The 27,757-nt window shown below is 41.4% G+C and overlaps 2 protein-coding genes across 3 annotated transcripts; both read left to right on the top strand.

Moving 5' to 3' along the window:
* Nucleotides 1–578: 578 nt before the first annotated feature.
* On the top strand, nt 579–9,322 carry LOC308139690 (von Willebrand factor A domain-containing protein 5A-like). 2 transcript variants are annotated; one of them, XM_080509182.1, is made up of 23 exons: nt 579–669; nt 1,018–1,065; nt 1,343–1,545; nt 1,630–1,852; nt 2,066–2,232; nt 2,334–2,448; nt 2,552–2,727; nt 2,802–2,890; nt 2,983–3,127; nt 4,165–4,244; nt 4,328–4,442; nt 4,568–4,726; nt 4,826–4,929; nt 5,203–5,423; nt 5,568–5,606; nt 5,718–5,756; nt 6,112–6,141; nt 7,317–7,337; nt 7,449–7,487; nt 7,890–7,937; nt 8,160–8,338; nt 8,807–8,930; nt 9,034–9,322. In XM_080509182.1, the coding sequence occupies exons 2-23, from the start codon at nt 1,020–1,022 to the stop codon at nt 9,111–9,113; spliced, it is 2,442 nt and encodes an 813-aa protein (XP_080365308.1). In that variant the 5' UTR covers nt 579–669; nt 1,018–1,019; the 3' UTR covers nt 9,114–9,322. The 2 variants fall into 2 exon arrangements, with proteins under 2 accessions (XP_080365308.1, XP_080365309.1); XM_080509183.1 differs by lacking the exon at nt 6,112–6,141.
* Nucleotides 9,323–10,225: 903 nt separating this feature from the next.
* On the top strand, nt 10,226–27,554 carry LOC308140588 (uncharacterized protein). The gene is made up of 43 exons (XM_080510427.1): nt 10,226–10,325; nt 10,674–10,721; nt 10,951–11,153; nt 11,238–11,460; nt 11,674–11,840; nt 11,942–12,056; nt 12,160–12,335; nt 12,410–12,498; nt 12,591–12,735; nt 13,838–13,917; nt 14,001–14,115; nt 14,241–14,399; nt 14,499–14,602; nt 14,984–15,204; nt 15,393–15,422; nt 15,523–15,549; nt 15,778–15,816; nt 16,171–16,200; nt 17,375–17,395; nt 17,507–17,545; nt 17,949–17,996; nt 18,219–18,397; nt 18,866–18,989; nt 19,093–19,168; nt 20,686–20,777; nt 21,126–21,173; nt 21,417–21,619; nt 21,704–21,926; nt 22,140–22,306; nt 22,408–22,522; nt 22,626–22,801; nt 22,886–22,974; nt 23,175–23,319; nt 23,625–23,704; nt 23,801–23,915; nt 24,098–24,256; nt 24,354–24,457; nt 24,602–24,816; nt 25,156–25,263; nt 25,959–26,000; nt 26,373–26,539; nt 26,627–26,750; nt 27,285–27,554. The coding sequence occupies exons 2-43, from the start codon at nt 10,676–10,678 to the stop codon at nt 27,362–27,364; spliced, it is 4,908 nt and encodes a 1,635-aa protein (XP_080366553.1). The 5' UTR covers nt 10,226–10,325; nt 10,674–10,675; the 3' UTR covers nt 27,365–27,554.
* Nucleotides 27,555–27,757: the final 203 nt, after the last annotated feature.

Below are 27,757 nucleotides of genomic sequence, written 5' to 3' on the forward strand. Positions count from 1 at the left end.
AGCAGAGAATAAAGTCACTGATACGTGAAACTACAACAAAACTCACACTGTGGCGCAAGAATGACAAATAGAAGAACAGCAACACTCTGCATACTTTTTTGATACTTTAACAAATGCCACACCTCACAGATGTATGTGCATGCATTAACTTTCTATATGATGTTGTGTAACTTAGGCGTGCACCGTACTTCATCATGACCCTTTATCTCTTGTGACACACCAAAGTTTCAGCCCTGGTTAATAATAGTCTATCTATCTATCTATCTATCTATCTATCTATCTATCTATCTATCTATCTATCTAGCTATCTATCTAGCTATCTGTATGTCTGTATATCTATATATCTATATATCTATGTGAAAGTATGATCGATATTTAAGATTTAGCAAAACTTTAAAATTAATAATAACCACATAAAAAAAATGTAAATTAAAAAAAACATTTCATTTCCTAACATGAAGCCATTGGACAGACAAGACTGGGATTTTCACTGCAGTAGCTCCGCCCATCCGGTTGTCCCGTGGAATCAAATCAAGCGTACCCTGGTGGGCGTTATTTTCGGTTTGTAAATAAAAAGAAAAGGTGTCACTTTATTAAATCTGCGCACAGTTTTGGAGAGCCAGCACTATAAGCGTCTCTGGAACAGCAACCTTCTAAACACCTTTAGAGGTAAGAGCTCTTGATTTTATTCTTGTATTAAATAGTGACGCAGTGAAAAGCGTGGTGTCTTTTTACAGCTGCTGGATCGTGTGGATGACTGGAACTTCCGTGTGTCCTGATGTGTGTCAGTTACTGTAAAGAGAGTCACAGTTTTCCTCTAAGACATGCCTACAGTGTTTATTGTGCAAACTAATATAGTTATATACAAACAATGTGTATAAGGAGTTAAGTGACTTTACACTCTCAGTAAAAGCACAATTTCTATCTTGTGGTATTTAAATTACAGTCTGATATACTTTAAACAAAATTAATAATATATTTCATTATTATTTTCTTCTTGCATCATGTTATTTTCAGAAATGATGGAGAGCTGCTGTGGTTTGCTGACTGCCCAGAAGCAACCAGGTAAAGTGTGTGTGTGTGTGTGTGTGTGTGTGTGTGTGTGTGTGTGTGTGTGTGTGTGTGTGTGTGTGTGTGTGTGTGTGTGTGTGTGTGTGTGTGTGTGTGTGTGTGTGTGTGTGTGTGTGTGTGTGTGTGCGCGCGCGCGTGTGTGTGTCTGAAAGTTTTCACTTCAGACATCCTGACTGTTTCACGTCAAACCTATCGTGGAATCTAAGCAGCGGTGAAGTGATGAAAGTTGAGTTTTAATAATTCTGCTTGTGACTGGGTGTTTCTCCATCAGTCCCTCTCAAGAGCATTGAGGTGGAGCTGGAGGTGAGGGACTATGTGGCGACACTGGTCTCCACTCTGAACTACGAGAACAAAGAAGACAAACCCATCGAGGCGGTTTTTGTCTTCCCTCTGCCTGGAGATGCTGCCGTCTGTCATTTCAGTGCCAAGATGGGACAGAAGGAGATTGTCGCTGAGGTGAAGGAGAAACAGGAGGTGAGCAGAGCAGGAGCAGATGTACTGAGGACAACATCCAGTAGTGGGAGTGAAGGTGTCTCTCATGTGTCTCCTGTACTGCAGGCTCGTGAGGAGTATGACGACGCCCTGAGCTCCGGTCAGCAGGCTTTCCTGTTGGAGGAGAGTGATCAGAGTCCAGATATTTTCTCTATGAGTGTGGGCTCTCTGCCCCCAGGAGAGAGCGCCTCCATCAGGCTGGAGTACGTCACTGAGCTGGCCGTGCAGGCTGATGACGGGCTGAGGTTTTGTCTGCCTGCTGTGCTCAACCCTCGCTACCAACCTCAGGGTAAAAAGACGAGCTGGAACTTTATGCACACAAATCATGAGGGTATTCAAATGTGTTCATGACAAAAAAACAAACATCCAGCTAAATGTCCTATATTATAATGTATTCACAGTAATGTAGTATGTAAAAGTCCCATCTGAAACTTCTGTCTTCACTAATGTCTACTCAAACAGGATTGGATTAATTTCCAGTTGTTTCTCATGTTGTTTGCAGGTAGTGAAGGACCCTCTGTCCAGGTGACCTCTGTTCCAGCCTCTCTGGTTCCTTACAGTCTGTCTTTTTCTGCTCGAGTGTCCTCTCCTCGTCCCATATCTAAGGTGGAGTCCAACTCTTCCCTGGATCCTCTCCAGTACCTGAACGCAGACCAAACCCAGGCCACGGTAGGTCGCGGGCCCATGTGTCCGCTGTGTGTGTGTTGATCCTCTGCACTAAGAACAAGGCATCATATCATTATTTATCATAATGTATTTGTAACCTGCAGGTGAAGCTGAGTGCAGGACACAAGTTTGACAGAGATGTTGAACTACTGATATATTACAAAGATGCCCACCAGCCCACTGCGGTGGTGGAAGCAGGACAGGCCTCTGCAGCACCTGGTGAGTGCAAATGTTTTTCGTTAGCGTGGTAATAATGACTGTGATGTCTTCACCCTTCAAGCAACAAATAGATTTTTGGTGTTTTCTCTGTGCTGTGTCTCAGGCACTCTGATGGGTGATCCAGTGGTGATGGTGAGCCTGTACCCTGAGTTTCCTCAGTCCGTCATGTCTTCAGTAGCTTCCTCTGGAGAGTTTGTGTTCCTGATGGATCGATCAGGAAGTATGGGGGCCCATATGAATGCCAAAGACAGAAATCAGACTCGCATAAGCAGTGCACGGGTATGTTATTGCTGTTATTAACTCTTTCATCGCCTATCTATGCAGTGGCCTTCATATTTTCCTCTTTCTTGAAGGATACGCTGCTGCTGCTGCTGAAGAGCCTACCAATGGGCTGCTATTTCAACATTTACAGTTTTGGATCCAGCTTTGAGCACATCTTCCCGTGAATAGATCCTCATTCATATAGTCTTTTTTTTCCTCTTTGGTTTAAATTAGATACATGCTTGACTTTTGCGTGTGTCTGTGTGATTGCAGTAAAAGTGTGGAGTACAGTCAGCAGACCATGGAGGAGGCTCTGAAGAAAGTTGGAATGATGGAGGCAAATTTGCGAGGAACAGAAATTCTGAGGCCTCTCGAGCATATTTATGACCAGCCCTGCATTCCCAGTCAGCCGAGACAAGTACATACACACACACACACACACACACACACACACACACACACACACACACACACACACACACACACACACACACACACACACTGCTGCCGGGGAGGAGAGAGGTTTCTAGTCCATGATGGGCCTCAGGTGTGTCTCAGCTCCCTCCTTCGTACCTCACCTGTGTCGCCTCGCTGAACCCCCACCTTCACCAAGATTGAATGATTGAAGCGTGATTTCTGTCTATGTAGACAATTCCCACAATGTGAGCCTTCAAACAGGTTCCCAGTTCCTGTAACTAATAATACATGTACACTCTCGCCACACACATACCTGGACAGGTTGTGCTGGTTGGACAATATGTCTCCAGAACTTCTTTCCATTGTAACAGTTTTCATGCTTGTGTCCACTTTCATTGTGCGGCTGGCAAACTTGTTTTTTTCAAAGCTCGTACTGACCGCACCTCATTCTTAATAATTTACCATACACCTTGTGTATTTCTGAAACGGATGCCTCAATAGATTTTCAAACATGACGATGTGACGTGTGCCGCAGACCTCTTGGCCTGGTCCCCCTTGTAAAAGAGATCTTGATTTTAATTGATTTCTTCCTGGTTAAATAACGACTAGATTTAAAAATGTTTTACTGTACTATACATTTAAGCGAGCATTCTAACAAGGTGACAAACCTCTTTTGTCTCTGGTTTATTTATAAATTAGTTAATAAATTAATACAGGCTCACTCAGTATCTAGTGGATGTGTATCTGGGGAAGGTGCAGGAGGGCAGCAACATATTAAGTTTAAATAAGCTGATTGAGATAGAGCTTCTTGGGGGGTGGAGACTAACTATAATGTAAGGCTAAGTTTCAGTCAGCCAGTGTGCATGAAGAAATGTTGTTTATTTAACCCTATTGGGTGATTTTGACTGCTGCAATAGTTGAGTTCACACTTGAATGTTTCAGGCCGCTCAGATCATTGGTGGTGTCCGGTCGTTCCCAGTGTACAGTGGACACTTATTTATGTTTTTTTTGTGTTTTTTTCCAAACTCTCCTTCTCAGCTGTTTGTCTTCACGGATGGAGAGGTGGGGAACACCAAGGCAGTCATTGATCTGGTGACGAAGAATTCAGGCTCCCACAGGTAAACCCACAAAAACAAATCCAGCAGTGCAGCTCATGTGATAACAGATATTTAGATTTTAGGAGAAAACTGTCGTGTTGCAGGTGTTTCTCCTTTGGGATCGGGGAAGGATCGAGCTCTGCTCTCATCAACGGATTGGCCAAAGAGGGAGGGGGTCACGCTCAGTTCATCACAGGAACTGACAGGATGCAGCCAAAAGTACAAGAATGCACACACATGATCTGTCACATCAAATCATACAACACTACATGTGTTTGAGATTATGGTCACAGCATGTAAAGCTGAAATGCCTTCTACAAACAGTTTTCATTGGAATATTTCAGGTGATGCAGTCGCTGCGATTTGCTCTGCAGCCGGCCGTGGTGGACATTTCCACCACATGGGATTTGCCAAAGAACATGTCTGTCACTGTCCTCTCTCCACCAATCACAGCACTTTTCCACGGTCAGCGTTCGCTGATTTACGGCCAAATCACTGGACAGGTGTGAGCGCCAATATCTCATGATGATTTTTCATTTAATTTCATCAAGTTGTGTCAACAGTGATGTACCACAATCTTCTCATCCTAAATGTGGTATCAGAGCTCAGAGGCTGCAACGGGCTGCGTGACGGTGAAGTACAGCCTGGCAGGTCATCTCACTCAGAACCGGCTGAACTTCAGTCTGAAACCTGAAGAAGATACTGGGTAAAGCAGGATTTAGTTTTCACAGCAGCTTCACATTGCACAAAAGATATGAAATAAGAATAATAAAGAATAATGGGTATTTAAATACTATGACTTAAATCAAGGTGGATTCTGTTTGCCACTGAAAGAGCTGTTCGTAGCATCCTTAAATACAGATTACAAGAACTTTGACGTGAACTAACTTTGATCTGTTGTTTAAAACAGTGAGACAAGTAAGAGTGTGACTGACAAGAGAGAAGTTGCTTCGAGACGTGATGTGAAATGTGTCTTCAGATTAACAGTCCACAGGCTGGGCGCTCGGACTCTGATTCGCTCTTTGGAGATGGAGGGAAGAGAGCCCAGGGGGAACCACCAGGCAGGAGTGAAGGAGAAGGTGGTGGCTCTCAGTATCCAATCAGGAGTGAGCAGTTGTTTCACTGCCTTCATTGCAGTCAACAAAGGTGATGGCGAGCCGATCCAAGGACCTTTGGTGCGTCGGAATGTTCCAGTGCCTGGTGAGTGTATTTCCAATTTCCACTTTTCTGTATGAGTTTGGGCAATTTGTGTGTTTGTTTTTTCTTTTCATTTTTTGAGATGTAATCTCTCTCTCTCTTTCTCTCTCTCTCTCTCTCTCTCTCTCTCTCTCTCTCTCTCGACAGCAATGATGCCAATGGTGTCCTGTTGTATGGCATCTCCCAGTAAGTAAAACGTTTATTTGCAGTCAAACGATGGTTAAAGCACGATATGTTTGGTAGGACTGGTTCATTCTCTTGCTCTCATTTAGGCATCATGTCTTTCTTATTTCATAGTATCTAAGTCAGCTAGGGCATGTCCTCCACCACAACCGCGTAAGTACAAATATAAATTCAATACATCAAACATTGTTGAAATTAGATTCCAAACACATCAACTCATGTTTCCTGTTTTTTTATTTTTTTTTATTTTAGAACTATGAAATGTGACAAACATAACATATAATGTAAAAGAAATTATGTTCATTGAAAAACTATTTTGGCTCTTGACTTAATTCATGAAGGCATGAGGCGTGTGGCCCTAAAATGAAATGAAATCTTCCAGGTGTGCTGGGCATCACTTTCAATAAGTTGGGGCGGCCATGGATTAGCTGGAAGATTAATATTTTTTCTTAACTTACTTTCATTGATTTTTCTAATGTTATTCTCTGTTCTTTTTTCAAAATTTTAGGTTCATCGAAAAAGTCTTCACTTAAAGCATGTAAGAAAAAAAAATCTTGAATGAACACAAACATAAACATTTAAGGCTTGTCATGTTTCATATTTAACTCTCACTACTAAAAACTAAATTGACAGGTTTTTCAGTTCTTTGTTTTGAATTACATCAATGATTACCTCTTTTTTACCTTTTTTTTGTTAGTGTGGCCATGGCTTAGCTGGAAGATTACGCCATCTCACATTTCCAGGGTTGTTGGCGAACTTGGCTTAAATCTCCATAATAATGTCCCCAGGTGTTTTTTTTTTTTTTTCACAAGACACTGAACCTGAAGTTGCAGAAGCATTTTGAATGGCAAACATCAACATTTATTTGTGATTAATCTTTGTGTGTTTGGGTGAAAATGAAATGAGAGATGTTTTCATAGTCGAGCTAAACACCATCCTGGGACCTTCATCCAGGGAAATGACCTAAAAACCTACAAGGTTCATTATACTAATGACGCATGAAAGGCGGCGACAATAAAACTGGTAGTTTATTACAAAGTTACTTTTAATACATTGAATCATGAGCACATGAAAGGTCGGGGCATGTCGGTAACATAGGTGAGACTTTATCGGGGGTGGTGTTTCTCAGTGGGAAGAAAATGGATGACGAAGGATGTGAAAATAATCCAACATATTAAAAGCACGGCATCCAACGTTCTGAAGACAAGCTGGGAATGACTGCCACTATATTGACCATGCTATCGTTACCCTGACGATAGGTCTGTCAGAGGCAAAACCCTTTGAACTTGTCGTGACATCGGAAGGGAGCCCAAATGGGATTTTGCACAGGAATCAAAATGAACCATCCCTTTTTTTTGTGCAGTGAATGATCCACCTGTTTGGCTTTGGTCAGGTCATCTCTGGCTGTAATGGTGTACACCAAGCCTGCCTTCTTTTGCCTTAAAACTTGCCTTAAAACTTGGTACTTTCGAGAGCCCCAACAATCTAGAATCTTGTTACGCCTTCTGTTGCTAACATCCCAAAAGTACTTGTTCCAATCCAATTTAAACTTCTTACACTGCCCTGTGGTTTTAAACCTTTTCTTTTTTACTGTTTTAAGTCTTCTTTTTTTTTTAACTCGCTTTTTGTGAAGTTAGGAAGTAGTGTACTTAATATTTTCTTGACTTACTTTCATCGATTTTTCTAATGTTATTCTCTGTTCTTTTTTCAAAGTTTTCAGTATGGCATCTCCCAGTAAGTAAAACATTTATTTGCAGTCAAACGATGGTTGAAGCACGATATGTTTGGTAGGAGTGGTTCATTCTCTTGCTCTCATTTAGGCATCATGTCTTTCTTGTTTCATAGTATCTAAGTCAGCTTGGGAAGATCCTCCACGACAACCGCGTAAGTACAAATATAAATTCAATACATCAAACATTGTTGAAATTAGATTCCAAACACATCAACTCATGTTTCCTGTTTTAAAAAAAATATATTTTAGAACTATGAAATGTGACAAACATAACATATAATGCAAAATAAATTATGTTCACTGAAAAACAATTCTGGCTGTTGACTTAATTCATGAAGGCATGAGGCATGTGGCCCTAAAATGAAATGAAATCTTCAAGGTGTGCTGGGCATCACTTCCAATAAGTATGTTTGGTAGGAGTGGTTCATTCGTTCATAAGATGTCCTCTAATGGTGATTAAAACTGCAAATAAAACACCAAAATGCGTAAAATGTAAATGTGAAATTTAAAAATGTACATGACTTAAATGGCATGTTGTCACTTTGCTTCCTCAGGCAGCCTTCACCGTCGTTCGCTGCCAAGCCAGATGGATCGTTACTTTTGTAAGTATGTGTGTGGCAGACATTACCCAAATAAAATTAGAGGAAGGTTATGTTTTTCTCAAATGTCATTAGAACTATCCTCAGTTTAAGAGATGAAAGATGAAAAGTTTTTGTTTTCTCGTGTGGTGCACTGTATAACAATTAACTCTATACTGTAATCTATTTCTTCATAGATTACATTTGGCTTCACATACATTTATCACAAGTTGTTTTCCTCTACAGCCTGTCCTACTGAATGTGCTGTAGAGGAGGATGAAGCTGAGGTGAAGCAGCCACCCTGTGACCCTCTGCTGCAGCTGGTCTCCCTCCAAAATGCTTCAGGTTTCTGGATGCAGGACGCAGCTCTGGCTGCTGCACTGGGAAAGACGATCAAAGAGGTGGAGAAGTCAAAACCTGCCCAGGTGAGTCATTGTCAGAGGTAGGACAATTCAGGGGTTCATCATTCAGCTCCAGGTAGAAGACGGCTCAACCCAGCTGCGAGCAGACCAAGAATCGGTGATGGATGCTATAGACAGCCAAGTCTCTGGGTTGTTTGAGAACTATCGCTTTGGGAATGCTCAGTTTGACTTTGAAGGGGTCACTCCAGAGACGGACCTCCTCTCAGTAAAACATTTGGCTTCTCACTCTGCTGCCTGAGGGTCTAACTTGTGTAGCGTTCTCTTTATGTTCGTTTATTCTTGTGCATGAACTTAAATATGTGTAGATCTACATTCAGTAAATGTTGCTCATGTTAATTTGGTTAGATTTGGTTTATGTCTTTGTGGTGCAGCTGAAACAATGCTGTCTTCAGATCTAGTCCCACTTTACAACGATAAACTTTGTTCGGTTTTTATTCGTTTCTCATATTTGTCGTTGTTTCTGTGAATTAGGCGAAAAGTGAAGTGTGGGCCACCATTCTGGCTCTCACCTGGCTTCACAAGTTTCACACAGATGCAAAGGACGAGTGGGAGATTCTGGCGAGAAAGGCTGTGTTGTGGCTTCAAGCTCAGAATGGTATGACCACATTAATTCATCTGGATATTCAACAGTGTGCTCTGGTTGGAAAAAGTTGATCGTCTGAATCCACGGTTGCTTTTCTTGTGTGCCTTTCTTTCAGCTCCAAACGTGACAGAATGTGTGGATGCTGGAAATGCTCTTCTGGGTTGCAGTGTGCAGAAAGCTGCTCTGGGACTCTGAGGCCTTCATTACAGTCTTGATCACTTCTTCATTGACAGAGTCAGATCCTAAGTTCTATTTTCATGTGAGGATTTTTTAAGAGGTAATTGAAAGTTCTTGTTGCCTCTGTTATTGTTATTGGTATAGTAGAATCATTCAAAATCAATCCCTCTGAAGTCTTTCACCGTATTTGTGCCTTTAATCAAATTAAACTTGAATCTTTAAATCAATTGTGTGTCTGTGGCTTCATGTGTGAACTGTAGAAAAAACTGTTTCAGCCCATTTGTATACAAATGGTCACGTACAAACTGTGTTCATGACCACACTGCCACAAGCTCAGGGGCTGTTTGCATGAGCTGGGATGTTTATAACTAATTCCAGACAACTGCTGTCCAGAGATGAAAGCTTGATTGAGAATAAAGTAAAACAAGATTACTGCAAGTAAATGACCAGAAACTGAGAAAAAAAAACTAAGCCACAGAATAAATTACCCAAAAATAAAAATATCCACTATAATGTAATCCATTCATGACCAAATTCAGTCAACCAATGAATGGGTGAAAACTGAAGTTTGACTGGGAGGGAACAGCAGAGAATAAAGTAACTGATGCGTGAAAGTACAACAAAACTCACACTGTGGCGCAAGAATGACAAATAGAAGAACAACAACACTCTGCATACTTTTTTGATACTTTAACAAATGCCACACCTCACAGATGTATGTGCATGCATTAACTTTCTAAATGATGTTGTGTAACTTAGGCGTGCACCGTACTTCATCATGACCCTTTATCTCTTGTGACACACCAAAGTTTCAGTCTTGGTTAATTATAGTTTATCTATCTATCTATCTATCTATCTATCTATCTATCTATCTATCTATCTATCTATCTATCTATCTATCTATCTATGTGATGGTATGATAAATATTTAATATTTAGCAACACTTTAAAATTAATTATAACCACATTGCAAAAAAAATCTAAATTAAAAAAAACATTTAATTTCCGAACATAAAGCTATTGGACAGACGAGACTGTTTTTTTTTCTCTCACTGCAGTCGCTCCGCCCATCCAGTAGTCCCGTGGAATCAAATCAAGCGTACCCTGATGGGCGTTATTATCGGTTTGTAAATAAAAAGAAAAGGTGTCACTTTATTAAATCTGCGCACAGTTTTGGAGAGCCAGCACTATAAGCGTCTCTGGAACAGTAACCTTCTAAACACCTTTAGAGGTAAGAGCTCTTGATTTTATTCTTGTATTAAATAGTGACGCAGTGAAAAGCGTGGTGTCTTTTTACAGCTGCTGGATCGTGTGGGTGACTGGAACTTCCGTGTGTCCTGATGTTTGTCAGTTACTGTAAAGAGAGTCACAGTTTTCCTCTAAGACATGCCTACAGTGTTTATTCTGCAAACTAATATAGTTATATACAAACAATGTGTATAAGGAGTTAAGTGACTTTACACTCTCAGTAAAAGCACAATTTCTATATTGTGGTATTTAAATTACAATCTGATATACTTTAAACAACATGAATAATATATTTCATTATTATTTTCTTCTTGCATCATGTTATTTTCAGAAATGATGGAGAGCTGCTGTGGTTTGCTGACTGCCCAGAAGCAACCAGGTAACGTGTGTGTGTGTGTGTGTGTGTGTGTGTGTGTGTGTGTGTGTGTGTGCGGGTGCGTGCGTGCGTGCGTGCGTGCGTGTGTGTGCGCGCGTGTGTGTGTCTGAAAGTTTTCACTTCAGACATCCTGACTGTTTCACGTCAAACCTATCGTGGAATCTAAGCAGCGGTGAAGTGATGAGAGTTGAGTTTTAATAATTCTGCTTGTGACTGGGTGTTTCTCCATCAGTCCCTCTCAAGAGCATTGAGGTGGAGCTGGAGGTGAGGGACTATGTGGCGACACTGGTCTCCACTCTGAACTACGAGAACAAAGAAGACAAACCCATCGAGGCGGTTTTTGTCTTCCCTCTGCCTGGAGATGCTGCCGTCTGTCATTTCAGTGCCAAGATGGGACAGAAGGAGATTGTCGCTGAGGTGAAGGAGAAACAGGAGGTGAGCAGAGCAGGAGCAGATGTACTGAGGACAACATCCAGTAGTGGGAGTGAAGGTGTCTCTCATGTGTCTCCTGTACTGCAGGCTCGTGAGGAGTATGACGACGCCCTGAGCTCCGGTCAGCAGGCTTTCCTGTTGGAGGAGAGTGATCAGAGTCCAGATATTTTCTCTATGAGTGTGGGCTCTCTGCCCCCAGGAGAGAGCGCCTCCATCAGGCTGGAGTACGTCACTGAGCTGGCCGTGCAGGCTGATAACGGGCTGAGGTTTTGTCTGCCTGCTGTGCTCAACCCTCGCTACCAACCTCAGGGTAAAAAGACGAGCTGAAACTTTATGCACACAAATCATGAGGGTATTCAAATGTGTTCATGACAAAAAAACAAACATCCAGCTAAATGTCCTATATTATAATGTATTCACAGTAATGTAGTATGTAAAAGTCCCATCTGAAACTTCTGTCTTCACTAATGTCTACTCAAACAGGATTGGATTAATTTCCAGTTGTTTCTCATGTTGTTTGCAGGTAGTGAAGGACCCTCTGTCCAGGTGACCTCTGTTCCAGCCTCTCTGGTTCCTTACAGTCTGTCTTTTTCTGCTCGAGTGTCCTCTCCTCGTCCCATATCTAAGGTGGAGTCCAACTCTTCCCTGGATCCTCTCCAGTACCTGAACGCAGACCAAACCCAGGCCACGGTAGGTCGCGGGCCCATGTGTCCGCTGTGTGTGTGTTGATCCTCTGCACTAAGAACAAGGCATCATATCATTATTTATCATAATGTATTTGTAACCTGCAGGTGAAGCTGAGTGCAGGACACAAGTTTGACAGAGATGTTGAACTACTGATATATTACAAAGATGCCCACCAGCCCACTGCGGTGGTGGAAGCAGGACAGGCCTCTGCAGCACCTGGTGAGTGCAAATGTTTTTCGTTAGCGTGGTAATAATGACTGTGATGTCTTCACCCTTCAAGCAACAAATAGATTTTTGGTGTTTTCTCTGTGCTGTGTCTCAGGCACTCTGATGGGTGATCCAGTGGTGATGGTGAGCCTGTACCCTGAGTTTCCTCAGTCCGTCATGTCTTCAGTAGCTTCCTCTGGAGAGTTTGTGTTCCTGATGGATCGATCAGGAAGTATGGGGGCCCATATGAATGCCAAAGACAGAAATCAGACTCGCATAAGCAGTGCACGGGTATGTTATTGCTGTTATTAACTCTTTCATCGCTTATCTATGCAGTGGCCTTCATATTTTCCTCTTTCTTGAAGGATACGCTGCTGCTGCTGCTGAAGAGCCTACCAATGGGCTGCTATTTCAACATTTACAGTTTTGGATCCAGCTTTGAGCACATCTTCCCGTGAATAGATCCTCATTCATATAGTCTTTTTTTTCCTCTTTGGTTTAAATTAGATACATGCTTGACTTTTGCATGTGTCTGTGTGATTGCAGTAAAAGTGTGGAGTACAGTCAGCAGACCATGGAGGAGGCTCTGAAGAAAGTTGGAATGATGGAGGCAAATTTGGGAGGAACAGAAATTCTGAGGCCTCTCGAGCATATTTATGACCAGCCCTGCATTCCCAGTCAGCCGAGACAAGTACATACACACACACACACACACACACACACACACACACACACACACACACACACACACACACACACACACACACACACACACACACACACACACACACACACACACACACACACACTGCTGCCGGGGAGGAGAGAGGTTTCTAGTCCATGATGGGCCTCAGGTGTGTCTCAGCTCCCTCCTTCGTACCTCACCTGTGTCGCCTCGCTGAACCCCCACCTTCACCAAGATTGAATGATCGAAGCGTGATTTCTGTCTATGTACACAAGTTCCCACAATGTGAGCGTTCAAACAGGTTCCCAGTTCCTGTAACTAATAATACATGTACACTCTCGCCACACACATACCTGGACAGGTTGTGCTGGTTGGACAATATGTCTCCAGAACTTCTTTCCATTGTAACAGTTTTCATGCTTGTGTCCACTTTCATTGTGCGGCTGGCAAACTTGTTTTTTTCAAAGCTCGTACTGACCGCACCTCATTCTTAATAATTTACCATACACCTTGTGTATTTCTGAAACGGATGCCTCAATAGATTTTCAAACATGACGATGTGACGTGTGCCGCAGACCTCTTGGCCTGGTCCCCCTTGTAAAAGAGATCTTGATTTTAATTGATTTCTTCCTGGTTAAATAACGACTAGATTTAAAAATGTTTTACTGTACTATACATTTAAGCGAGCATTCTAACAAGGTGACAAACCTCTTTTGTCTCTGGTTTATTTATAAATTAGTTAATAAATTAATACATTTATGGTAAGTGTCTGTCTTTGTCGAATAGGCTCACTCAGAATCTGGTGGATGTGTATCTGGGGAAGGTACAGGAGGGCAGCAACATATTAAGTTTAAATAAGCTGATTGAGATAGAGCTTCTTGGGGGGTGGAGACTAACTACAATGTAAGGCTAAGTTTCAGTCAGCCAGTGTGCATGAAGAAATGTTGTTTATTTAACCCTATTGGGTGATTTTGACTGCTGCAATAGTTGAGGTCACACTTGAATGTTTCAGGCCGCTCAGATCATTGGTGGTGTCCAGTCGTTCCCAGTGTACAGTGGACACTTATTTATGTTTTTTGTGTGTTTTTTTCCAAACTCTCCTTCTCAGCTGTTTGTCTTCACGGATGGAGAGGTGGGGAACACCAAGGCAGTCATTGATCTGGTGACGAAGAATTCAGGCTCCCACAGGTAAACCCACAAAAACAAATCCAGCAGTGCAGCTCATGTGATAACAGATATTTAGATTTTAGGAGAAAACTGTCGTGTTGCAGGTGTTTCTCCTTTGGGATCGGGGAAGGATCGAGCTCTGCTCTCATCAACGGATTGGCCAAAGAGGGAGGGGGTCACGCTCAGTTCATCACAGGAACTGACAGGATGCAGCCAAAAGTACAAGAATGCACACACATGATCTGTCACATCAAATCATACAACACTACATGTGTTTGAGATTATGGTCACAGCATGTAAAGCTGAAATGCCTTCTACAAACAGTTTTCATTGGAATATTTCAGGTGATGCAGTCGCTGCGATTTGCTCTGCAGCCGGCCGTGGTGGACATTTCCACCACATGGGATTTGCCAAAGAACATGTCTGTCACTGTCCTCTCTCCACCAATCACAGCACTTTTCCACGGTCAGCGTTCGCTGATTTACGGCCAAATCACTGGACAGGTGTGAGCGCCAATATCTCATGATGATTTTTCATTTAATTTCATCAAGTTGTGTCAACAGTGATGTACCACAATCTTCTCATCCTAAATGTGGTATCAGAGCTCAGAGGCTGCAACGGGTTGCGTGACGGTGAAGTACAGCCTGGCAGGTCATCTCACTCAGAACCGGCTGAACTTCAGTCTGAAACCTGAAGAAGATACTGGGTAAAGCAGGATTTAGTTTTCACAGCAGCTTCACATTGCACAAAAGATATGAAATAAGAATAATGGGTATTTAAATACTATGACTATTTAAAGTGGAAAAGGGTTAATTAAAAATAATTTACAATAAAAACACATTGTCGTATTTATCAAATAAATTAACATTTTTAACTATTTTAAAAAGTTCAAATGTATATATTTTATGGTAAATCAAGGTGGATTCTGTTTGCCACTGAAAGAGCTGTTCGTAGCATCCTTAAATACAGATTACAAGAACTTTGACGTGAACTAACTTTGATCTGTTGTTTAAAACAGTGAGACAAGTAAGAGTGTGACTGACAAGAGAGAAGTTGCTTCGAGACGTGATGTGAAATGTGTCTTCAGATTAACAGTCCACAGGCTGGGCGCTCGGACTCTGATTCGCTCTTTGGAGATGGAGGGAAGAGAGCCCAGGGGGAACCACCAGGCAGGAGTGAAGGAGAAGGTGGTGGCTCTCAGTATCCAATCAGGAGTGAGCAGTTGTTTCACTGCCTTCATTGCAGTCAACAAAGGTGATGGCGAGCCGATCCAAGGACCTTTGGTGCGTCGGAATGTTCCAGTGCCTGGTGAGTGTATTTCCAATTTCCACTTTTCTGTATGAGTTTGGGCAATTTGTGTGTTTGTTTTTTCTTTTCATTTTTTGAGATGTAATCTCTCTCTCTCTCTGTCTCTCTCTGTCTCTCTCTCTCTCTCTCTCTCTCTCTCTCTCTCTCTCTCTCTCTCTCTCTCTCTCTCTCTCTCTCTCTCTCGACAGCAATGATGTACCGTTGTATGGCATCTCCCAGTAAGTAAAACGTTTATTTACAGTCAAACGATGGTTAAAGCACGATATGTTTGGTAGGACTGGTTCATTCTCTTGCTCTCATTTTGTCCTTATATTATAGGAAGTTTTGGTGGTCAACGAAAAATGCGTAAGTACAAAGTTTATTTGCAATCCACAAAACAATGAGGTTAAACCGTAATCCACACTGAATCACAATACACATTGTTTTCTGACTTTAATTACAGAACCTCACTTTGATACAGTTGTAGTCTCACAATATAATTGTGTACAAATGTAGGTTGATACATGATGTGTTTGGTAGGACTGGTTCATTCTCTTGCTCTCATTTAGGCATCATGTCTTTCTTATTTCATAGTATCTCTGTCAGCTAAGGCATGTCCTCCACCACAACCGCGTAAGTACAAATATAAATTCAATACATCAAACATTGTTGAAATTAGATTCCAAACACATCAACTCATGTTTCCTGTTTTTAAAAAAAAATTATTTTAGAACTATGAAATGTGACAAACATAACATATAATGCAAAATAAATTATGTTAATTGAAAAACAATTTTGGCTCTTGACTTAATTCATGAAGGCATGAGGCGTGTGGCCCTAAAATGAAATGAAATCTTCCAGGTGTGCTGGGCATCACTTCCAATAAGTTGGGGCGGCCATGGATTAGCTGGAAGATTAATATTTTTTCTTAACTTACTTTCATCGATTTTTCTAATGTTATTCTCTGTTCTTTTTTCAAAATTTTAGGTTCATCGAAAAGGTGTTCACTTAAAGCATGTAAGAAACAAAATCTTGAATGAACACAAACATAAACATTTAAGGCTTGTCATGTTTCATATTTAACTCTCACTACTAAAAACTAAATTGACAGGTTTTTCAGTTCTTTGTTTTGAATTACATCAATGATTACCTCTTTTTTACCTTTTTTTTGTTAGTGTGGCCATGGCTTAGCTGGAAGATTGCGCCATCTCACATTTCTAGGGTTGTTGGCGAACTTGGCTTAAATCTCCATAATAATGTCCCCAAGTGTTTTTTTTTTTTTTTCACAAGACACTGAACCTGAAGTTGCAGAAGCATTTTGAATGGCAAACATCAACATTTATTTGTGATTAATCTTTGTGTGTTTGGGTGAAAATGAAATGAGAGATGTTTTCATAGTTGAGCTAAACACCATCCTGGGACCTTCATCCAGGGAAATGACCTATAAACCTACAAGGTTCATTATACTAATGACGCATGAAAGGCGGCGACAATAAAACTGGTAGTTTATTACGAAGTTACTTTTAATACATTGAATCATGAGCACATGAAAGGTCGGGGCATGTCGGTAACATAGGTGAGACTTTATCGGGGGTGGTGTTTCTCAGTGGGAAGAAAATGGATGACGAAGGATGTGAAAATAATCCAACATATTAAATGCACGGCATCCAAAGTTCTGAAGACAAGCTGGGAATGACTGCCACTATATTGACCATGCTATCGTTACCCTGACGATAGGTCTGTCAGAGGCAAAACCCTTTGAACTTGTCGTGACATCGGAAGGGAGCCCAAATGGGATTTTGCACAGGAATCAAAATGAACCATCCCTTTTTTTTGTGCAGTGAATGATCCACCTGTTTGGCTTTGGTCAGGTCATCTCTGGCTGTAATGGTGTACACCAAGCCTGCCTTCTTTTGCCTTAAAACTTGCCTTAAAACTTGGTACTTTCGAGAGCCCCAACAATCTAGAATCTTGTTACGCCTTCTGTTGCTAACATCCCAAAAGTACTTGTTCCAATCCAATTTAAACTTCTTACACTGCCCTGTGGTTTTAAACCTTTTCTTTTTTACTGTTTTAAGTCTTCTTTTTTTTTTAACTCGCTTTTTGTGAAGTTAGGAAGTAGTGTACTTAATATTTTCTTGACTTACTTTCATCGATTTTTCTAATGTTATTCTCTGTTCTTTTTTCAAAGTTTTCAGTATGGCATCTCCCAGTAAGTAAAACATTTATTTGCAGTCAAACGATGGTTGAAGCACGATATGTTTGGTAGGAGTGGTTCATTCTCTTGCTCTCATTTAGGCATCATGTCTTTCTTGTTTCATAGTATCTAAGTCAGCTTGGGAAGGTCCTCCACCACAACCGCGTAAGTACAAATATAAATTCAATACATCAAACATTGTTGAAATTAGATTCCAAACACATCAACTCATGTTTCCTGTTTAAAAAAAAAAAAAAATTTAGAACTATGAAATGTGACAAACATAACATATAATGCAAAATAAATTATGTTCACTGAAAAACAATTCTGGCTCTTGACTTAATTCTTGAAGGCATGAGGCATGTGGCCCTAAAATGAAATGAAATCTTCAAGGTGTGCTGGGCATCACTTCCAATAAGTATGTTTGGTAGGAGTGGTTCATTCGTTCATAAGATGTCCTCTAATGGTGATTAAAACTGCAAATAAAACATCAAAATGCGTAAAATGTAAATGTGAAATTTAAAAATGTAAATGACTTAAATGGCATGTTGTCACTTTGCTTCCTCAGTCAGCCTTCACAGTCTTCCACAGCAAAGACACACGGATCGTTTCTTTTGTAAGTATGTGTGTGGCAGACATTACCCAAATAAAATTAGAGGAAGGTTATGTTTTTCTCACATGTCATTAGAACTATACTCAGTTTAAGAGATGAAAGGTGAAATGTTTTTGTTTTCTCATGTGGTGCACTGTATAACAATTAACTCTATACTGTAATCTATTTCTTCATAGATTACATTTGGCTTCACATACATTTATCACAAGTTGTTTTCCTCTACAGCCTGTCCTACTGAATGTGCTGTAGAGGAGGATGAAGCTGAGGTGAAGCAGCCACCCTGTGACCCTCTGCTGCAGCTGGTCTCCCTCCAAAATGCTTCAGGTTTCTGGATGCAGGACGCAGCTCTGGCTGCTGCACTGGGAAAGACGATCAAAGAGGTGGAGAAGTCAAAACCTGCCCAGGTGAGTCATTGTCAGAGGTAGGACAATTCAGGGGTTCATCATTCAGCTCCAGGTAGAAGACGGCTCAACCCAGCTGCGAGCAGACCAAGAATCGGTGATGGATGCTATAGACAGCCAAGTCTCTGGGTTGTTTGAGAACTATCGCTTTGGGAATGCTCAGTTTGACTTTGAAGGGGTCACTCCAGAGACGGACCTCCTCTCAGTAAAACATTTGGCTTCTCACTCTGCTGCCTGAGGGTCTAACTTGTGTAGCGTTCTCTTTATGTTCGTTTATTCTTGTGCATGAACTTAAATATGTGTAGATCTACATTCAGTAAATGTTGCTCATGTTAATTTGGTTAGATTTGGTTTATGTCTTTGTGGTGCAGCTGAAACAATGCTGTCTTCAGATCTAGTCCCACTTTACAACGATAAACTTTGTTCGGTTTTTATTCGTTTCTCATATTTGTCGTTGTTTCTGTGAATTAGGCGAAAAGTGAAGTGTGGGCCACCATTCTGGCTCTCACCTGGCTTCACAAGTTTCACACAGATGCAAAGGACGAGTGGGAGATTCTGGCGAGAAAGGCTGTGTTGTGGCTTCAAGCTCAGAATGGTATGACCACATTAATTCATCTGGATATTCAACAGTGTGCTCTGGTTGGAAAAAGTTGATCGTCTGAATCCACGGTTGCTTTTCTTGTGTGCCTTTCTTTCAGCTCCAAACGTGACAGAATGTGTGGATGCTGGAAATGCTCTTCTGGGTTGCAGTGTGCAGAAAGCTGCTCTGGGACTCTGAGGCCTTCATTACAGTCTTGATCACTTCTTCATTGACAGAGTCAGATCCTAAGTTCTATTTTCATGTGAGGATTTTTTAAGAGGTAATTGAAAGTTCTTCTTGCCTCTGTTATTGTTATTGGTATAGTAGAATCATTGAAAATCAATCTCTCTGAAGTCTTTCACCGTATTTGTACCTTTAATCAAATTAAACTTGAATCTTTAAATCAATTGTGTGTCTGTGGCTTCATGTGTGAACTGTAGAAAAAACTGTTTCAGCCCATTTGTATACAAATGGTCACGTACAAACTGTGTTCATGACCACACTGCCACAAGCTCAGGGGCTGTTTGCATGAGCTGGGATGTTTATAACTAAATCCAGACAACTGCTGTCCAGAGATGAAAGCTTGATTGAGAATAAAGTAAAACAAGGTTACTGCAAGTAAATGACCAGAAACTGAGAAAAAAGTAATCCACAGAATAAATTACCCAGATCAACCAACCACCTCACAATGAGTGAAGGTCCTTATGGGGCATGTCAGAACAAGGTCCTTCTTCTACCTCTGGAAAGAAAAAACACAAACCTCAAACAAAGGAAATAAAACTTGTGTTATTGATGTACATGAAAAGTGCAACACATAGTTATTCTCTTGAAAGTAACAAGAAGGTTTACAAACTGAGGATCACAGAAGCCTCTATTTTAGTCGTTTCAGAAAATATCCCATTTTTTAAATTATTTTCAGAATTTATCAGGGAAAATAAGAAAGTCGCAGTGGTTCAGATTTTCACTTGATGGGTGCAAATGTGGGAAAAAATATCCAACAGCAAACTGCCAACAGTTCGGAAACTGTAATGGCAACATCAGAGAAACAAGGTGTAAATAAAAATATCCACTATAATGTAATCCATTCATGACCAAATTCAGTCAACCAATGAATGGGTGAAAACTGAAGTTTGACTGGGAGGGAACAGCAGAGAATAAAGTCACTGATACGTGAAACTACAACAAAACTCACACTGTGGCGCAAGAATGACAAATAGAAGAACAGCAACACTCTGCATACTTTTTTGATACTTTAACAAATGCCACACCTCACAGATGTATGTGCATGCATTAACTTTCTATATGATGTTGTGTAACTTAGGCGTGCACCGTACTTCATCATGACCCTTTATCTCTTGTGACACACCAAAGTTTCAGCCCTGGTTAATAATAGTCTATCTATCTATCTATCTATCTATCTATCTATCTATCTATCTAGCTATCTATCTAGCTATCTGTATGTCTGTATATCTATATATCTATATATCTATGTGAAAGTATGATCGATATTTAAGATTTAGCAAAACTTTAAAATTAATAATAACCACATAAAAAAAATGTAAATTAAAAAAAACATTTCATTTCCTAACATGAAGCCATTGGACAGACAAGACTGGGATTTTCACTGCAGTAGCTCCGCCCATCCGGTTGTCCCGTGGAATCAAATCAAGCGTACCCTGGTGGGCGTTATTTTCGGTTTGTAAATAAAAAGAAAAGGTGTCACTTTATTAAATCTGCGCACAGTTTTGGAGAGCCAGCACTATAAGCGTCTCTGGAACAGCAACCTTCTAAACACCTTTAGAGGTAAGAGCTCTTGATTTTATTCTTGTATTAAATAGTGACGCAGTGAAAAGCGTGGTGTCTTTTTACAGCTGCTGGATCGTGTGGATGACTGGAACTTCCGTGTGTCCTGATGTGTGTCAGTTACTGTAAAGAGAGTCACAGTTTTCCTCTAAGACATGCCTACAGTGTTTATTGTGCAAACTAATATAGTTATATACAAACAATGTGTATAAGGAGTTAAGTGACTTTACACTCTCAGTAAAAGCACAATTTCTATCTTGTGGTATTTAAATTACAGTCTGATATACTTTAAACAAAATTAATAATATATTTCATTATTATTTTCTTCTTGCATCATGTTATTTTCAGAAATGATGGAGAGCTGCTGTGGTTTGCTGACTGCCCAGAAGCAACCAGGTAAAGTGTGTGTGTGTGTGTGTGTGTGTGTGTGTGTGTGTGTGTGTGTGTGTGTGTGTGTGTGTGTGTGTGTGTGTGTGTGTGTGTGTGTGTGTGTGCGCGCGCGCGTGTGTGTGTCTGAAAGTTTTCACTTCAGACATCCTGACTGTTTCACGTCAAACCTATCGTGGAATCTAAGCAGCGGTGAAGTGATGAAAGTTGAGTTTTAATAATTCTGCTTGTGACTGGGTGTTTCTCCATCAGTCCCTCTCAAGAGCATTGAGGTGGAGCTGGAGGTGAGGGACTATGTGGCGACACTGGTCTCCACTCTGAACTACGAGAACAAAGAAGACAAACCCATCGAGGCGGTTTTTGTCTTCCCTCTGCCTGGAGATGCTGCCGTCTGTCATTTCAGTGCCAAGATGGGACAGAAGGAGATTGTCGCTGAGGTGAAGGAGAAACAGGAGGTGAGCAGAGCAGGAGCAGATGTACTGAGGACAACATCCAGTAGTGGGAGTGAAGGTGTCTCTCATGTGTCTCCTGTACTGCAGGCTCGTGAGGAGTATGACGACGCCCTGAGCTCCGGTCAGCAGGCTTTCCTGTTGGAGGAGAGTGATCAGAGTCCAGATATTTTCTCTATGAGTGTGGGCTCTCTGCCCCCAGGAGAGAGCGCCTCCATCAGGCTGGAGTACGTCACTGAGCTGGCCGTGCAGGCTGATGACGGGCTGAGGTTTTGTCTGCCTGCTGTGCTCAACCCTCGCTACCAACCTCAGGGTAAAAAGACGAGCTGGAACTTTATGCACACAAATCATGAGGGTATTCGAATGTGTTCATGACAAAAAAACAAACATCCAGCTAAATGTCCTATATTATAATGTATTCACAGTAATGTAGTATGTAAAAGTCCCATCTGAAACTTCTGTCTTCACTAATGTCTACTCAAACAGGATTGGATTAATTTCCAGTTGTTTCTCATGTTGTTTGCAGGTAGTGAAGGACCCTCTGTCCAGGTGACCTCTGTTCCAGCCTCTCTGGTTCCTTACAGTCTGTCTTTTTCTGCTCGAGTGTCCTCTCCTCGTCCCATATCTAAGGTGGAGTCCAACTCTTCCCTGGATCCTCTCCAGTACCTGAACGCAGACCAAACCCAGGTCACGGTAGGTCGCGGGCCCATGTGTCCGCTGTGTGTGTGTTGATCCTCTGCACTAAGAACAAGGCATCATATCATTATTTATCATAATGTATTTGTAACCTGCAGGTGAAGCTGAGTGCAGGACACAAGTTTGACAGAGATATTGAACTACTGATATATTACAAAGATGCCCACCAGCCCACTGCGGTGGTGGAAGCAGGACAGGCCTCTGCAGCACCTGGTGAGTGCAAATGTTTTTCGTTAGCGTGGTAATAATGACTGTGATGTCTTCACCCTTCAAGCAACAAATAGGTTGTTGGTGTTTTCTCTGCGCTGTGTCTCAGGCACTCTGATGGGTGATCCAGTGGTGATGGTGAGCCTGTACCCTGAGTTTCCTCAGTCCGTCATGTCTTCAGTAGCTTCCTCTGGAGAGTTTGTGTTCCTGATGGATCGATCAGGAAGTATGGGCTGCAATATCAATAATAGCCGGCAGCAAGAAACAAGGATAAGCAGCGCCAGGGTATTCAGTATACGTTATCGCCTGCATGACATTGTTCCTGCCTGTTTCAGAAAGTGACCTTGATTCTCTTTGACGTTCTCTCAGGATACACTTCTGCTGCTGTTGAAGAGCCTACCAATGGGCTGCTATTTCAACATTTACAGTTTTGGATCCAGCTTTGAGCACATCTTCCCGTAAGTGACTCCCAAAAATAATATCGTGTTCTCTTTTGAAGCTTATTTTTCTTTTTAAAAAGTCCTCCTGTAACTTTTTCCTTTCTTTTCATTTGAAGTTCTGCAAAGCACGTCAGACAGTGCGCGTCATTTCTGAATAGTTTCTAGTGCAAACAACGACGAGCTGACTTTTGATCCCATCTGTGTGTGTCTGATGGCAGTACTAGCGTGGAGTACAGCGAGAAGACCTTGGAAGAGGCTCTGAAGAAGGTGGAAAAGATGGAGGCTGATCTTGGAGGGACAGAGATCCTGGCGGCGCTGCAGGACATCTACAAGCAGCCCTGCATTCCCAATCAACCGAGACAAGTACACATGCACTTTGCTCAACTCACGTAGCTCCTCATTCCTCAAAGGGTGTGTTTGAGTTCAAACCAACATTGAAGACTTGACATCCCAACCCATGCTGACTCAGGCTTGTCTTTCACAATCTGGTCAAAGTGTTTGTTTCCCCACAGTTTTAGTCACACGGCTATAAAGGCAGGTTTTCACCAAACCGGTTTCTGACCTATGGCTGTGAAAAAGACCATTGCCACACTCAGTAGTTACACGCATGCCTTTCAGCATGCGTGTAACTCATATGTAGCTTCATGGTACGCCATCTTTCATCTTAGCTGTTCATCTTCACTGACGGGGAAGTGGACAACACCAAACAAGTTCTGTACCTGGTGAAGGCGAATTCTGGCTCCCACAGGTGAAATCACACATGGAACTCTCACAGTGTGTGATGTGGCTTATATCTACCTCCATTTATAAGCAAACAAACAAACAAAGAGCTGCTGTGTTGCAGGTGTTTCTCCTTCGGGATTGGGGAAGGAGCGAGCTCTGCTCTCATCAACGGGTTGGCCAATGAGGGAGGAGGTCACGCTCAGTTCGTCACAGGAAATGACAGGATGCAGCCAAAGGTATGACAACACTGATAGCGGTTTTTTTTTTCTTTTGAGGGGGTGGGGCTGTACATGCTTTAGTCTCCAGCCTCACGTAGTTCTTATTTGGATAAAATATCGACTAACCGGGTGGATGGTTGAACGCATCGAGTACCAACATAAAAGTAGGATGCATATTGGAAACTTTCTTTACTCATCAGGTGATGCAGTCGCTGCGATTCGCTCTGCAACCGGCTGTGGAAGACATCTCAGTCACGTGGGATTTACCAAAAGGAATAGCCGTCACAGTTCTCTCTCCACCAATCACCACCATCTTCCAGGGCCAAAGGAAGCTGCTGTATGGTCAACTCACTGGCCAGGTGGGAGCAGCCCACTGTGACTGCAAGATGTGTGGGCACGTATTTGTGTTCTTTGTCGTCATGTGGCGATGAAACTCACACTGTGATGTTGTGTCAGAGCTCAGGGGCAGTACAAGGCTGTGTGACGGTGAAGTACAGCCTCTCTGGAATCCCCACTCAGACTCAGCTGCACTTCGGTCTCAATCCTAAGGAAGACACTGGGTAAGATAGAGCAGAGGGTCAAAAGCCTTCATGGGCAAGTCTCATGTTCATTCATTAGAACGTAAGCTCGAAGCAACAATCCGTACGTATGTTTTTTTTTTTTTTCACATAACAGAATCTTCACTTGTGTGTTTTTGTCTGCAGATTAACAATACACAGGTTGGCTGCCCGGACTCTGATTCGATCCCTAGAGTTAGAGGACTTGGTAGAGAATGATGGCGAAACGAAGAAGAAAAAAGTGGTGGAGCTCAGTGTCCAATCAGGAGTGAGTAGCACCTTCACTGCTTTCATTGCCGTCAACAGAGACAGCAGCGAGGCAGTTCAAGGGCCCCTGGTGCACAGAGATATTCCTATACCGAGTAAGTGTTTTGTTTTGGTCTTGAGAGTAACAAGTCCAAGTATAGTGTGCTTGTGCCATGTTTGAGAATGTATAGAAAAATGATCATTATTGGAATTATTTGTCCCATTGAACAGAAATCACCAGGGGCCTCATTTATAAAACGTTGCGTTTCCAAAGTTAGCGTACCGGTACGCACATTCTCCGAAGTTTATTTTCTTAGATCACAAACTTTGTGCAGGAAGTGGCGTACGCATCTTTCACGACCCGTTTTGTGCGTTCGCAACCGTTATAAATGAGGCCCCAGGTTATTGCGTGATACTTAAATGACCTTCATCCATATCATTTTGTCCCAATGCAGTGGCTATGGGAATGATGTCTCCAGTTATGCAATGTGATGTGGATATGGCTATGGGAAGGATGTCTCAAGTTTTGCAATGTGACGTGTACATGGATATGGAAATGGATTGTGAGTAAAATTTATTTTCTTTTGGAGCACCTCATAGATCAGTTACACACAGACCATCAGTGACAAAATAACAACAAAAAAAACACATGAGTTTGTGTGTGTGTGTGTGTGCGTGTGTGCGTGGTGGGGTTGTTGAATTGAATTGTCACTTTGCACAAATTGTATGTTTTCTATTTGCTGTACATCCAGCACAAAATAATTAAGCAAATCTGTGTCTTAATGTTGTTTTTGTTGTTCGGTCTTCTCACATTATTATTATTACTATTATTTACAACAACCTTTATTTTTGGAAATGTGTACCGATCTGTTGCGTAAATATAGAATTTCAATAATTGTTTGTTGAGTAATTCACAAGCCTTGGCCTTTTGTTCACTCATGTGTTCCTGATGATACTGTTTCAGAAATTATAAGATATTATAATATGGGCTGATGATTCAGAGTTCACAAATGTACTAGTTCATGAAGCAACAACAAATATTATGTAATATTTTGTCCATAGAGGTTCACGCAGCTGATGACGAGCTGCACTAACCAACTTATATATTCATCAAATGGTACATAGGCTTTGTTGGCTGTATGTGTGAAGCAAAGCAGAGCAACAACACTAATTTAAGCTGCTCGGCACTTTTATCAGTAAAAGTTATGTTATGTTGCAGCATCCATTTAATTAACAATCATTTTCTTGAACACAACAGGCATCGGAGACTTCGGTGAAGAATTACAAGAGAGCCGTGATGGTATGTTTCATTTCAGTGACGCACACACTTTTAGGCATCTTTGCCTTTTATAGAACTTGGATTCCTGCATTTCGGTTGTTTGTTATTTGGCAAGGGGGCCACTGGAGGGTGCAGTGGAGTATTTCATTGTGAGAAGAGCTCATGCCAAAGTCGCTGCAGTTTATTTGGATCAAACTCGATGCTTTCATTACTTTTGGTGATCTTCTCTTTAATTGCTTGTATTCACCTGAATTGTACACAGATCTGAACATTCATCCTCATATTGAAAGGAGATCTTGCTGACTGTTGTACTGTAATGAAACACATAGAGCTCAGCAGTAGTTAAGAAACATTGTCTTTCATTGTTTTTTTCTTCCCTCGGCCTTCCCTCAGTAGATTTTGGTGAGATTGAAGTTATTCCTCCCAAACAACCACCCAGAGACCCCTTGCTGCAGCTGGTGTCCCTCCAGAAGGCGTCTGGTTGCTGGCTGCTGGATTCAGCTCTGGCTGCTGCACTGGGAAAGACCTGCGAGGAAGTGGAAAAGTCAAAACCTGCACTGGTGGGTCTTTGTCAGAAATATGCACGTCAATTAGTACTAAATGAAATGAAATAATCTATATGAAATACTGTTGATTTGGTGAATGAGGTCTCCAATGAAGTGTGGGCTACCATCCTCGCTCTGATCTGGCTTCATGGATTCAAGAGTGACGCAAAGGAGGAGTGGGAGCTTCTGTCTATGAAGGCTGTCTCGTGGCTCCGTGCTCAGAAAGGTACGAAGCACATTGTTGCTTAAATTGTGCTTTTATTGGCCACTTTGTATGTATGCTGTAACAACCAATAATATGATAATAGTCAATAACGTACCACCTTGCCGATTGTGTAATAGATGTGACCTATTGTCGCAATAACATTCTGCCATTAATCTAATTAAGTTCTCACATTCAGGTGTAGCATTGTTTTGAAAATGCTGTCAAAAATTTAATAACTGAGCCAAAGTTGCAGTAATACATTTATCGGACAAAGTTTTTGGGAAATGAAAGCTTTTTTTTGCAAGTTTTGTGCCGTTTGTTTATAAAAAGTACTTATAGTGGATGGCATAGCTGGCTCATTCATTCAGTGAGGATACATACGATGCAGCACTCAGTCAATTATGGTGTCAAAGTCATGCTGTTTTATTACACCCTTTTCAAGTTACTACATTTATTACATTCAAAGTGACAAATTATTACATTGCTGGGAGTTATTATATTATTGATCACCGGACATATCAAATCTTTTTTCTTTCTTTGTTTCCTTTGTTGCAGCGTCATCTGTGTCAGAAAGTGTGGAAGCTGGAAAAGTACTTTTGGGATGTGACTTGGAGAAAGATGCACTTGTGCTCTGAAGAACTTCTTGGTCATCCTATAGATTTAATTGTTTGTCCTGCTATGGCATACGCTCAAGAACTACCATTACTGATGTTTGAACTGTGTTTAGTCCATCCAGAAGCATTGAATGCAGCGAGGCAAGCTCTTCATGTTTCTCAGCGTTATTAGTGCTTTGTGGCTAAGGTTTGTGAAAATAAATAAATAAGATTTCTGCATTATCTGTCATTCAGAGCTCCATCGTCAAAATCTCCCAATTTGTTTTGGTATTTGTTCATCAACTCTTTGGTTTCATGACTTATTTCTTTTGCTTTCACTGTGTTTTAACCAATGTAATCGTTGTAGATTTTTTCGTTTTATATATAAGTTAATTTCCCAAGGACTCGGTGACACTCTTCTTCTTCTTCTTCTTC

This window comes from Blennius ocellaris (genome assembly GCF_963422515.1).
Source record: "Blennius ocellaris genome assembly, chromosome: 2".
Lineage (NCBI taxonomy): Eukaryota > Metazoa > Chordata > Actinopteri > Blenniiformes > Blenniidae > Blennius > Blennius ocellaris.